The sequence below is a fragment of the Vidua chalybeata genome, chromosome 1 (assembly GCF_026979565.1).
Source record: "Vidua chalybeata isolate OUT-0048 chromosome 1, bVidCha1 merged haplotype, whole genome shotgun sequence".
Taxonomy (NCBI): domain Eukaryota; kingdom Metazoa; phylum Chordata; class Aves; order Passeriformes; family Viduidae; genus Vidua; species Vidua chalybeata.
The window spans coordinates 132,462,842-132,477,443 of record NC_071530.1 but is presented as its reverse complement, the minus strand read 5'-3'; the positions used below and the strand labels follow the sequence as shown (position 1 = coordinate 132,477,443).

Below are 14,602 nucleotides of genomic sequence, written 5' to 3'. Positions count from 1 at the left end.
AAGGATGCTGTTCTAGAAAAGGGTAAGGACATGCCAGGACTAATTCTCCTCTGCCAGAAGGCAAGGGGACTGCTGCTGTCAACCAGGCAGAGCAGAGAAAACACTAGTAGAGTGGTGTTTCTGACTTTGGTGCTGTTTCCTTAGTTCACAGAAAGCAATAGTGTGATTATTCCACCTCTTGACATGCAAAATCTTGTACAAGATTCCGTTTCCACTGACTTGTTCTGCCAAGCAGCAGTTGGAAGATGATGCACCAAGCATGATGAATTGGAGCCAACAGCCCAGTTCCATTGACATTACTGGGACAACACAGAGGGGCCTCTGCCTGTACCCTCTGGATTCCTGTTTATTCCACTAAAACCCAGCAAGAGATGCTGCCTTAGCAGGCTTAGTGGTAGCTGGCAGATTGGGACTACCATACCCATTCTCTTACACCCATACCCTGAAGGGCTGCGAGGTGAAGGCCTGCTCTGTCTGTGTGTGAGAGGAAAAGTCTGATTTCAAATGAGGAGAAATATGGCTTTAAATTAGCTGCCATCCAGGTGGAGTATGAAAGCGAGAAACCTGATGCTCAAGATAGGTCTTCTAAATATGAGATTTAGCTTTCCAGGAGAGAGTTGTATTTGGTTAGGTGATTTATACTACCTCTGTTTAATTTTCCACGTCACTCCCCAGTACACTTCCAACGAGAAGTTTTTCTTTGCTTCTTCCAGGGCCAGTAGAGTGTTTCATCACATCCCAACTCAGAGGCCCTGACAAGAACTGTTGTGTACCACTTTTGTCTGACGTGGAAAAAAAAAGGCTTTTGTGCCTCTGAGGGAGTTAAGTTTTAATCTTGAAATTGTGGTGAAAATGGAAAATAATACTGAACAGAAACAATGGAGGCAGTTGAAAGATCATCATTCAAAAAGCTTAGGAAAAGGGAGTCTGTAATTATGCCTTGAAATTCTTGATCTCCCATGGATGAGGTAATTGCTGGAGAAAAAACAGCCTTCAGTGACATGCCTCAGAACCCACAGCTTTCCAACACCGCAGGGGCATCCTATGGGAATCCCCAGACTTAGTGCAACCAGTTATTTTATCATACTTTGCAGCAGGAGCAAGCATGTACACATACATGTGTGTGGGGAGGGAAACACTTCAGTGCAGACAAGGTGATAAGCTTTCACGTACAATCTGATTCATGCTTGATAGCCAAACATTAAAGCACGTTTTGAACCCTCTTTTATCAATACATTTACAGTTCAAGCTCCTCAAAGATCAGATATTTAATATGCCAAAATAAATATGCATAAACCAATTTGCATTTTAATCACTATTTCCTGCCAAAACACAAGCAGCTTAAATTTTACTCCTAGCACTTTTTTAATCCAGAAGGAGTCTTTATTTTAAAATCTTAGCTTGTTTTGTTTCTAACGATCTTTGCAAAAGTTGCGTTCATAATGTTCTGGCACGCAAGACTAGAGCCAGGTGAATGGTATGAGATTAGAAAAAAACGTCCAAGGTTAATACCTGACATTAATGGCTGTGACTTCCTTGTTCCTAGATCAACATGAGTGTCTTGCTAAGTCTGGCTTGGAGCTGCAAATGCAAATGTCTTCGAGAACTGCCAGCCCTGGGACAAGATTGCCACGTTCTAACCCTGGTAGTGCTTCTATAAAGGTCCTCGAGGAAGACTGCTGTGTTGGAGATCCCAAATCGGTATTTGCTTGTACAGTGATCACACACACACACCAGTCACCTGTTGTGACTGCAGAGGACAACCTACAGCTGTATTTTGAAATGGAAACACATAATAGGGAAATATCTGGGCCGGTGAAAATGTAATCACTACATGAGTAAATACAGCACCATTAGCAACTGGGCCAAGTACAACTCTGTTTATCAAGGCCTGCTTTTGAAAGAGCTGGGTGATTTTCAGAACTATTGTCTTGTCTTTTAAGATGCGCGTCAGAGATTAAAATCCCCGTTACTATAAACAGCACCTTCAGTCAGGAATCAGGAGGCTGAGTATTAATGCTACCAACTCGATGTTCAATACAAGTTCTTAGAGGACTCACTCTGAGGATGCAACCTCTCTAATGCTGCTGGAAATGCAGTGGGCAATTGTGCATGAAGAAGTCTTTGTATTTGAAAGATTCACAGCTCTACTGAAACACTGGATATTTTGTGTTCAACATGAAAACGGTATCAGGAGTTTGCCGAGCTCAGTGTTTGCTGTTTATTAACTCTACATCTCCAAGAGCACTGCATTACCCCCACTCATTTTACACAGCCTATTTCCCTTGTTGTTTGCTTTCCGGGGGCCAACTTCTTCTTATAATTACCGGCAGTTTTTCATTTCTCCCACACTAGTTCATGCTGTTGAAGCACTCTGACAGCCTTTGTACAACCTTATCTGTAAGAAACTAGTTAAGGTGTTCTGATGTCCTGGTTTATAGGTCCACTTAAAAGTCACATTCCTGAATGAAAACCCCATGCCTGAGGGTACTTGACCATAAAAAAAAAAGTTTTAAAAAAGCCTCAGTCCTCAAAAATACATTCATTCCAAATTGCAAAGACAGTCTGCGTAACAATATAAAAAATAATGGCACCAACACAAGGGAAGGCACAGTCTAATTTATGGAATATGGATTATTGGAAATGCTTATAGTGTAGAAAGAAAGTTGACAATTTAGAGAAACAAAAGACTCAGCTTGTGTCTTACACCTGGCTTTGCAAATAGGAAAAAAATCTTTTACTGTTTCTCAGGCTGGGCACCTACCAACAAGCCCTCTTATTTGTCAGAAAAGTGGAACAGTGCCTAATGATGGATGGTACTTATAAAGGGATGCCATCTGCATGGCTTTTCCTTACCTTTGCCTCCTCATTGACATCCCAAGTAAAGGACACAGCATTGAATGCAATTTCTTCAATATTCCCAATGGTATTAAAACTCTCCTTGTAATCAGCTGTAAGAAAAAACAAGAGTCATGAAAAAATTTGAACTGTTTTACAACTCATAGTGCTTCTTTGCTTCTTAAGCTGGGTTGTCTAGTACATCAAAACCACCTCTTGTATTGTTTATGATAAATATGAATAATCTTATTTGCAAAGAGGTAATATAATGCAACCTGAGTCTTATGCATAGTATATCATTAGCCAATGTTCTTGAAAAATATTGTTGGCTCTCAGAAAGAAGTGTGACTCTACTGGCAATGAGTCGGTGCATTCATTAGCTTGACCAAGGAATGGCCAAAACTGGAAAATTAATTGAAAACTACTGAAGCATTGAAAGGGACTGTTCAAACCTTGATATTAAGAAAACACATGGTAAATCCTAAAGAAGCTTTCTAAAAGTCTAAGAGCTTTGACTGGAGGAAATCATCAGTGTGCATTCCAACTTTCCCAGGAATTACTGCACTGGATGCTGGATTCATATTTATATATTATTAAAAACAAAATGAAAAAACCCACAAAAATCCAAACCATCACAAATCTCCCACAAAGAACCAAACCCACAAAGATCCTTTTTCCAAAGTATGTGCACTACTAAAACAGCAAACGAAGAAAAAAAATTTTTTTGTCTAACTACAAAATCTGCACCTTCTTCTCACTTCTTCACCACGTGCTGTTACTATTATCATCAATAAAGTAGCATTTTGGAAGGAATGAAAAGCAAAAAGGAGGAAGACTTCAAAGTTGACTAACCCTCCCCCAAAATAGTAAGGCTGGAAAACTATGTAAAACAGACAACTCCCAAGTCTTCTTTATGATTGAAAAGAGGAACAAGCACTGCTTTTCTCTTACTTTGCTGGACAGTTTCACAGCTTTTATTCTTTTTGATGACAGGTTAAGAGAGATACCAGGTAATAGCAGCTTGATTAAAGGAACTTCCAGATCGTTCACACTAATGGAATAAAACTCTCTCTGGGACAAACATTTCCTAAGAATTCCTCGAGGGTTGTAATTGGACTCAGTGCCAGAGGGCTGAGATTACACTCCTGATAGAAAGTTTGCCCAAATCTGTGCTTCAGAAGCATGCTGATTCTTAGCTTTGTAATCAGTTATAGAAAGAGGATGTTTTTGTATTCTGTCAGACACACAAATTGTTCCAATATTCACTTCCTTTGCCTAAACTGTTGGTCTCTAAAATATAATTTCTAGATAATAACTGCTTTAAAATAATTTATAACAAAAAACATTGCTACAAGAAAAATTATTTCATGTTTGAGTCTGGCAATCAGTATACTTTTCTCTCATTTGAAACACAAGAATGCTGGCATCTCACAATAAAATTGTGTCCCTGGGACACGTGAATGATTTTGGATACAGTAAAAAAAAAAATCAGTTTAGACCATAGGAACAGCACGAGATATTTGGTGATGTAGCAAATTAACAAAAAGTGCTTGAGAGGGCAAGCAGGCTTTTCATTCCCACCTTGAACTCAGATCTTTTCAACTGAAGTCATTGGCTTCACTATCTAAATTCAGTGTGGGGATGTAAATGAGAGGAATTAGGAGACACATAAGTAGTTTAATATGCATGTGCACACATCCACCCACCTCTTAAATTTATGATTCACCAGAAAGTGCCTCGTGCAACTGACTGCTGCATATGGGCGTGCTGTGTAGGTGCACTTTGGAAAGACATGAACAAGATGTCTCGTAAAGACACCTGTTTTCTTGTCTTAAAAGGCTGTCAGAACCTCACATCCCACCAACCCTTCCCTTCTCTCAACACATGCCTCTCCTTTAATTGCTGTACACAAATCTCATGGAGTGACACTTTGTTAAGAAGCAGAAGTGCATCCTATTCCCCTCAATTTACAGGCAATTAAAGAAGGATGCTCGGTTGATTAAGAAACCATTTACACCTCAGAATATTTGCAAGCTGTTAAAGTGACTACAACTTTTCCTCTTCTGCTGTGAGTTACCAGAAGGAGAAAATCAGCGTTGTTCAACATGCAAAAAATGGCTGCACAGGAATTATTTCCTCTTTTGTTACATTGCATATTAAACAATGGCAATTTTTTAATCTTAAATGCATTACATGTCATTGCATACTTTTGTATTGTGCGCATAAATAATACAAACTATCCTGAAAAAAACAAGGGCAAGTTTCTATGGAGCACAAGGCTTCCACACCCACTCTTCATATTTGAACCTGTTCTAGTATGTCAAATTATTGTACTTATTCTAAATAATCAATATCCACTGCCATTAAGTGTTGTATTCTTTATTTTAAATTATTTTAAATGAAAATGTTAATGATCGAGTGTCACAGCACTGTGAAAATAAAGTGGTTTTCCCCCTGCTCCCCTTATTCCTCCTACAAAAGTAAACATGCACCTTACTCCTTCTTCATAAAAATCCATTACAGTACATAGCCTAAGTTTTGCAAAATACCTTACCTTCTTGCTTAGTAAGTGTCAAGCCCTCAAGTTTATTCCTCAAGCACTAATGACTTGAATACATGTAAGTACATGCTTGTTTTTATTAATATCAGCACATCTTCAGACCTGTCACTGCACCTAATGCACTGAAGCATCCTTCCTCCCAGGAGGTGCACCAGCCAGTACACAAAACAAATTAAAGCAGTGACCCCTGTGTGTCTGGAGTGAAGGAGCAAGCCATTATTTCCTCTCATGTCCAGAATGTAACTGCAGGCCAGAAAGCAGACAGACAGAGCCCTGCCACAATGGAAAGCAGCACAAGCATAGTCCCCCGCTCCATCTGAGATCTGAACAGCTGGAATTGGAGCATCCCAAATTAATTTGATCCTCTGCCTGCTAAGGACCACATCATGCTCTGGATTAAAAGGACATTTGTAAACAATTAGAAATTATTCACATATGTTAAACATACTACAAACACCAAATTAAAATAAGAGTAACATCTGTGGAACAGGTGATGCAGAGTTTTGAACACTTAATTTGCTTTGTTTACTACACAGGGCCTGGACATTAACTCCAAGTATTTAGAGGACTCCTTCAGTGATCTAAATTTTTAACGTAAAGGGAAATCTTCATAGAGTCATTCAAAATAATTTTGCATGGAAGGCACCCCTGGAGGTTATCTGGTTCAAGCAAGGCCAACTTCAAATTTGGATTAAGTTGCTCAATTAGATCATTTAATGATTAAACTAGATGATTTTGTTAAATGCAGCTTGATACTTGGGAGCCATTCTGGCCTAATAAGCCAGTTAGCCGTGCCAAAGAAAGTGAAATGTAATTCAGAAATACCATCCTTGTGAGAGGTAAGGCTATATTTCAGTTGTTCTCAAGAAAATACTACTGAGCAAAATTTAGGTCTTTTTTTTTTCTGAAATCTGAGGTGAACCATGCTCTTACAGCTCTTATATCTGAAGGGCTATATCAGTAAGTCTTACTACACTGTGCTTTGCTCATGTTTGCAGTGCAAATAAAGAATATGCACCTCAGTATTCAAAAGTGCCTCAAAAGTCAGCACAGAGCTATTTCACCTCAAAGTAATGGAAAATTAAAAGACATTCACTTTAACACAGGTAAACACACAGCTCATGCACAGCACTTATTTTGCAGAGCACTATTTTCCAGAATATGTATCATAAGTTAACTTCTTGGGGTAAGGCAATTGAAATGTGCCCGGACACCACAAGTGCAGTGGAGTCGGAGGGTGCTGGCACTACAGTGGAGCGAGCTGCTCAGCACATACTTTTCAAAGGTATGAGCACTACTACCACAAGCTTGTAGGGACTAGCACAAAAAAAAAGGCAGCCTTTGAGCTGTGACTGTGACGTGGCCTGTTTCTTCTTTTAATGTGTCATGATAAAAGTAATTTGTTCTGGGGTACCTAACTTTACTGAGTTAGGTACCCCAACGGGCAAGAAGAGAAAATGGGGGGAAGGGGGAAAAGAATTGTTAATGAAACAGTTCAGCCAGAATAACAAAAGACAAGAGGCAGAGAGGACATTCTGGAAGAGCTGTTTGGACACTTCACCTTAAATAATGCCAGGCCTCAGTGGAAACTGCAGCATTTGAAAATCTACAGGCAGCACAGTGATTAGGACCACATGGGGACGGATTCCCTGATCACCCACAGTTCAATCTCCCCCTGAAATGTCCGAATGTTCTCTACAAGTCTCTGCCCCCTCTCATTCTTGCCATTCAATGGTTTGGTTCCCTCAGGCGGTCAAAACAAGATAGACTTTGTGTGCTTTGGTCTTGCCGACTTCTTTGACTGGAATCCGGGCAGATGGGTGCATGTGTAAACTGCACGTGGGAGGGGAGAAACGCTTGATGTCTAGACACTGCCACTGACTTCAACTTCAGGCTCCTTGGCGGCAAGTACGTGTTCTTCCTCTGCTAAAATCTCCTGAGCATGCAGATAGGACAGCTGGGGCTGACGTGGGCTTGTAAATACTTTAGATGGGATGAAAGGTAAACAGGTCTCTCAGGATAGCACACCAGAGTTTGCTTCTCCCTCACTGCTGACACTGATGAGACTCAAACTCTAGGGGTGTAGGAATCCTGCACACTCCTTTGCAGTCACCACAATGATGACATCTGCGCTCTCAGGCTGCAATCCCACATCAATTAGCTAACATAACTGCTGCTGGATCAAAGACTGGATCACTCTTTGAAAAAATAAAGGGAACAGATACTCTGCCACACCTGAGGAGGCGCAGACCTTGATTTCCCAGCTGCAGAAGGAGGTACACCACTAAATACACATGCAAGGGGCAGCTCTTCTGTGTAAATACTGACAACTATTCCTTCTGCATGGTCCCCATCCAGCTCCATAGATCCCATAGTCCTTGCAGGAATGAGCCATTGCTAAAAACTCTGGTACAAGCCAAGAAGCCATTGCCAATAATTCCACTGTATTCATGTGCAAGGCACCAGAGCTTTCCATATCTGAAATCTTCCCTGAAACATCTCGAGATGTTCTTACACACTCACCAATGTCAAGGACTCTCTGTTTAGCTGTGTGCTGCCGGGAATGCCAGTACTTCCAATATTTCAGTTGTTCATCTCTGTTTTTATCCTCACTGAAAACAACCATGACCACACTCTATGAAAAACAACACCAGAGGCACATTAGTTAAATAATTAATAGTCAGGAACACAAAAATTTAAATCTCCACATGCCTCTAATTCTGATCCAGCCACCACCCTCTCCCAGTACTTTGGTTGTACAAGATTGGGTTTTAATCAGCCCAATACTACAGTGTACTTAAAGACTCAGGACAGAAGAAATGTAGTTGTAAAATAATGCAAGGCCCAGGATTATGTTCTTGATAGTCCAAATAAAAATTAATAATATTCTTAGTCTTAAAAAGTCAACTTCACTGGCTAAAGGCAAGACATTTTCAATTTAGTATACACAAATACGCTTTTCGGGAGCAGGACTCTTGCATATATGTGTTTTATGGCAAATTCAGTGTAACTATTTACTGAATTTGCTTTGTTAAATTGTGATTCGAAACAGATTGAATTTTTATGCAAAATTTTACACAAGCAATTTTTGAAAAAGTCCTGCTGTAGGCAAGCAAAACATAAAACAATGAAAGAATGATCATACCAATTAAAATTAAATGAAAATAAACCACAGAGAATAAACCACATTTACTTTTAAATGTCCTGTTTTATTTTCACCCTGAGACACTAAGCACAAAAAATTACTATCAAGCTGTTTGATAAGCCAAGGAGGTAGATTACATTTGATTAATCATCTGTGTCCCTCCACAAGCCACCACCACAACACTTCATGCACTCTGTGACCTTCTGCATTCCACCTATAAAAGTGGAATGGAAGTGGTGATGGAACACCATCACCACATCTTCCATGTCTATCTAGCCTCTCCATGGGCACGAGGCAGTACACACCATGGAGGGACACAGGGTTATGCCTGTATATACTGGGTGGGCACCAGGTGTGTGTGGCTGGCCAGCTGATGCACTATCCAGAACTGGCCGTGCAGATTAGCTTTTCCACCAAGGATAGCACTAATGTTTTTATGAACCACTTACAGAGAACTTGTAGAGGTTTAATACCTTCTAAACCTCTTGCCCCTCTGTTAGCTTTGGATAGAATTGGCAATAAATTCAACAGTCACTTGAGTACAGCCCTGGCAAACAGAACATGATTGTGAAAGTTGCACACGGTTTCACAATCTTCTGTCAACTACATCCTCCAGAAAGATGTGATCTCACCTCCCCTTTATAATTTCCACCCTTCTGCTTCCACAGCTTCAAAATTCATGTGGCAGTGCACTGAACCAGGCATATGAGGACTGGTTTTCAGTCAGACCAGTGACCTCCTGACTCCTGTTTCAGCTCTACAAGTGCTAGAGCTGGAACCACAAAATGGGAAGGAATGGGTGGCAGGGAAAGAGATTGTACAGCAACAGAGAAGTCTTACATCAGATTTAGCCAACAGCTTCATGTCCTAAGGAAACCAGGCTAAAAATTAACTGCTAATTCAGGTTTCCAAATCATTGTCTCTGTTTAGGAAGAGTCTCTCTAAACTTGTATGATAGAAAAATATAGGTTGTTGTGTGCTTCACTGCTCACATTGACTTTCATTGGTTCCTTTGACTAAATTCACAACATTTTTAGAGAGCTTCATGTATTTGGATGCAAACATTTTTGCAGCCTCATACATATGCAGCCCTGACAGCTTCAGGGTAAAATTTAGAGCTCATTGTTCATTCCAAGGTTACTGGGTTAGGATTTATCAACTCAAAAACATTACCAAGGAAATCAGGAGGCCCATTCACCAGGTAGATGATGCTGAATACACAAGCTACAGTTCTAGACACAGAATTTAAGATGCAAATAATTCATTTTGTTACACTTCTGGGAGAATGTCAAGTGAAAGCTCACACTCAGACAATGAAAATTATTTAATATTTATGCCACAAAGGATGTATTCAACTCTTCACGTTTTCTCTGAAATGCACTGGAAAGCAGCTGATGAAGTGCACCAGTGAGTAAAGATGGACTACAGAGTACATGGGGCAGATCTTGGACTTCTTTGCTTTATTCAAGGCAGTAAGTTCACCAGTGTTAAGTGTAGTATCTGTGTAACCACCATTCTGCCAAATCATAAACTGAGGCTATCATTAACTCATAAGATCACACTCTGAAAAAACTGGACTGCAAAACATTTGTTACCACTATCAATAAGATGCTCTCCCACCTTTACATTAAGCATGAGAATAAGCTTGCTCTGTTCTTCCCCCAAGAAAAAAAAGTAAAATTGAAAGCCAATCAACCACAACCATATCTGTCTGCAGAGCTCCATTCCCACCTAGGAAAGAAATGGGACTATACCCTGACTTTGCTGATGGGATGCCGGAAGCATTTGTTGTCACCCGTCTCACTCAGGGTGATGGCGTAGAACTGTCCTTTGTTCAAGTAGGTCATGGGTCCTTCCCCTTGCTTTTGACGCAGAGACTTGGTAGCTTCTAGTGTATACTGAAAAGTGCTGCTGAAAAGACAAGGAGAGAAACACCCACAAAATCCATATCACTTTTCCCTTTTCTCTTGTATTACTTAATTATTGCATTGAATAAGGTATAAGAAGCTAATAACAAAATTCCAGGAAACTGTCACATGGCAATTTAAAATTGCAATTTTCTTTTTTTGACTTCATCAGATCCTGCAATCAAGTGTAAAATTATCTGGACTGTAAGATTCTCAGATCAAAGGCTAGATCTGTACTATCTCTGAAAGGATCCATTATGAATTATGAGACTGTGTACCTGGTAATGACAGTGTCAATTACCAAGAGGGGATTCAGCATGATTTGCAGGAAATCATCAACTCCACAGACAGTTAAACTTAGAAGTGTTGCAGAAAGAGACATAAATAAATAAATAGGTTTCTTTTAAATCCCAACCAAAATAAAACATGTTGCAAAAGATGGACACAGAGAATGGAAAGACCAAACCAGTTCACCAGTGCTGCTACTTTCAGCACAGTTCCAAGAAGGAATACAAAGAGAAGTTCAATTGTTTATAGACAACATGCAAATCAAGGTTTTTAAAAGCTTTTTTTTCAAAATTAGTCAGACTGAATAAAGTGCCTACATAGCTTTATCTTCAATCAAGTAACCTCCCTTTAGAAAAATATCAGGGAAAAACAGTTAACTCTTGTGTTGAAATTTTAGATCTTAAAAAGACCCTCCTTCACAGAAGAACTTTCCAACTTCAAAGCACTTCTCAAACCATGAAAAGTTAAGGCTCAATTTACTAGTGAACTTTTAGCTGGAAACAATTCTCACCGAGCCTCTTCAGCCACCACCTCCAATAATGGCCTTGAACAATAATCCAATAAAAATGATGCCTGCAGCTCCTCACATTCTCTTAAATTAAAAAAAAAAAAAAAAAAAAAAAAAAAACTCAAACTGCACAAGAACCCTAATGCAAAGTCCTCATGAACTGGAGATACAGTGGAAGCATTTTCACAAAGGTTCTTATTCAGCAAAGTATTTAAGCAGTGCCAGAGCAGAACCAAAAGGAGGAATATGTTGGTTCAAAACAACAGTGTATCCTTAACTTTCTAATTCAAGCAAATACTCTGGATCATCATAGTACTGCCACAGCAATATAGAAAAAAAAGGGAAAACAAAAGATATTTTAACTATTCAGTGGAAAAAAAAAAAAACACAACAAAACACATTAATAATTACATTTAAATCCCCACTTGAAGAGAAGGTAGGAAAAAACCCAACAGATCCAGTCTTCCATCCAAAAGGAGTTTCAGACAGCTTAGTATCAATTTTTAAGTTTAGTTACAATCATTCAGTCAAATGAAGACAACTTGTAAGTTCTTCTTAGCTTATAAATTGAAATCCAGCCATTTTTCTAGTTACTTAAAAGTTACAATTCAAAGCAAAACTAAGGTAATAAGCAAACACTTGTCTATACCTATCCAACCCACTGATGGCAGCACTGGTGCTTCCACACAAGGCAGCTGCTGCCACCATGAAGGCTCTTGCATGCAGCGGGAGGGCAGCACAAGAGCACCGCCGTCCCCTCTGCTGTGGTGTGTGCTGGCACAGCCCCCGTCCTGTGTGCAAGGGGAACAGAGGCACTGCCAACACTGGCAAGTGTGGACCCGTCTGAGTGGATTAGAGCTATACCACTGGTGCTGCAGAACCAGCATCCATTCTGCTGCACCACTTGTCCTACTGATGGACTACCCATTAGAGGTAGGGACACAGCCTTGATTTAGCATCACACATAGGGACTGCAGATATTGTGCCCAAGACCACTTCATGACACACATCAAAGCGCACTGAGTGCCCTGGGAGATGTGCCTCAAAACCTCACACCAGACAGAAGAACTAACAAGGATGTGTGCTGAGAAGAGCTTAGAATGATCAAAGTTAGACATACACAATGTCTTAACAGAATGGCCTACAGTCTGCCACTGGCTGGTCTTCTGTTCCCTGGCATTCTGTATGTTTCAGTCAAAAAATGTAAATCCCAGGCACATTCCACTTGGCCAGTTTTGAAGCCTCTGTGTAGTATAATTTGAGAGTTTTCTTCTTGTTTCCAGTTGGCAAGCAAAGCATGGCCTATAGCAGGAGGATTACTCTCACTCTTAAAACTTATTGCAGTCACTCAATTATTATAATACTATTATGAACCCCACCATGAGTCTCAACTAAACCCCTGTGAAGTCACTGAGAGATCTTCTAGCAAGCTTCCAATTACTTCCATATTCAGCACTTCTTTTTTCAATCTGAAATTCTCATTTCTGAGCCTTCCACTTCAGATAAACTAAATACATCTTTCCTGGGAGTTTTTAATGTGTATTCAGAGGTTTCATTCTTAATGTAACCTGGGCCATAGCATGGAAGACTTAAGTGTATGAGAATTGTTAACAATACCAATGCTTCAGGATTCAATGTTACAAATGTTCAGTGTAGTAAGTGAGCAGCCTTTCCTAAATACCATTTTTATATCTTCTGCTATATAATGACTCAGTTCTGAGCTCACTGCAGTTAATGATTGTTTTAACATTCTTCAGAAAAAATATCAAGCTGTAAGGAACCTTCACCACAGTCCCAGTCATATGCCTAATCCACAAAACCTATGCAGGCATGTTCCTGATTCTATAGTGAGAGTAATCTCTCAGATATAAACAGAAGCATTCACAAGTATGAAATAAAGCATCAGTTTAAAATCCTTAGTAATTACAATCTTTCCTAGATAAAGGGACTCTGCAGTGTTTGCCCATGTTACATACACATTCTTCTGTGCTTAGAACAGTATTCTTTTCAAACTCTAATTTTTGAAGCTTTTTCATGAAGCTTTTCAACTGTCCTGGACATTTGACTTGTGCATTTTGCCATCCTGAAAAGATTTTTCATTACCTGATTGTCAAAGCTATGCTCTTTTACCTGGGGAACCTCTCAACAGTTTTCATATTGCATATCTTGGGCAGGAGACTTCAGAGGAATTACAAGTTTAAAGCAATGCTGAGGGAAGGCAATAGATGAAGATATAAACTGGCCAGATCTGAGAGCTAACATGAGCAGGAGAATTAGAGGAGACTGATGCTTGGCAGCATCAAGGGAGGCCTGCAGATACCCCAGGGTGAAGAAAGGAAGGGTGGGAAGTAGACACAGGCAGCTACTCCTCAATACATTCCTGCCTGATGCCAGCCAACACACTGCAAAACTTATGCCATACCTTGTTTGTTCATAAATATATTCTTCAGCCCCCACTGACACACTCCGATACTTCTGGAAAATAAGAGCAATTAAATACTGTTTGATAAAACTGAAATGCAAATACCAACAAAATGCAAATATGTTTAAAGATAACTCAGAGGAAACCATCAACCATTTAAAACTCCAAATACCTAAAAAGTGCAGTGGATATTAATAAGCTAGTCACATTTTATACAAAGGTTAGAGGTAGACACTGTAAAAACCATACAACTTACTTATCTAACCTCAAAGAATTTGTTTATACTATAAAGAACTAACAAACTAAGCACAGCTAAACCAGAAAATGAAAGAGATGAGAAGAGTATATTTATAATTGTTAAAGTTGTAATGAAGAACACAGCAAGCGATAGACCAAAGTGTCCACTACCACAGGGATCTGTAAAAAATCAGCACTCCTTCAGTACAACACAACTAAGTCACCCCATAAATGTTTTGAAACCACTCCTAAATATGTATTTATAATGTGTTTGAAAATTAAGTAAGTATTAGAACAAATCCAAACCCATTCATTCTCACCAGTACTTAGGAAATACTTTGCAAGCACTTATGAAAACTAGTAAGAATAACTGCCTTCCTACTTCTAAACACTAACTTTGCCTAGGTTTCTCTTGGTATGTTTTGACATTTTACATTATGGTTTCCCCACACCTGCTCCATCCAGCTGTGCCTACACAACAGTGGCTGGTGGAGCAGTCAGAGCACAGCTGGGCTAAGCACATCCTGGGCTTTGGGCAGTTGAGAAAAACAGAGACAGACTCAGTGCTGAGTGAGGCTGCAGCAGGGTGGCAAAGCTCTGACTGTTCCCATGCTACATGCATGAGAATACTTGCAGCTAGAAGGCCACCAACAGTGGCACACATCTCCCCTCACAACTATGGCTGGGGACATAAATA

General features: G+C 39.8%; 1 protein-coding gene across 1 annotated transcript in view; it reads right to left on the bottom strand.

The window, feature by feature from the left end:
- Positions 1 to 14,602, bottom strand: part of GRHL2 (grainyhead like transcription factor 2) — a 64,684-nt gene that overhangs the window by 30,929 nt on the left and 19,153 nt on the right. The window contains exons 5-8 of the mRNA XM_053961544.1: positions 13,669 to 13,721; positions 10,298 to 10,454; positions 7,922 to 8,033; positions 2,857 to 2,951 (exon numbers count right to left, since the gene is read on the bottom strand). Of these exons, the coding sequence (XP_053817519.1) occupies positions 2,857 to 2,951; positions 7,922 to 8,033; positions 10,298 to 10,454; positions 13,669 to 13,721 (417 nt within the window). The remainder of the gene's footprint in view (positions 1 to 2,856; positions 2,952 to 7,921; positions 8,034 to 10,297; positions 10,455 to 13,668; positions 13,722 to 14,602) is intronic.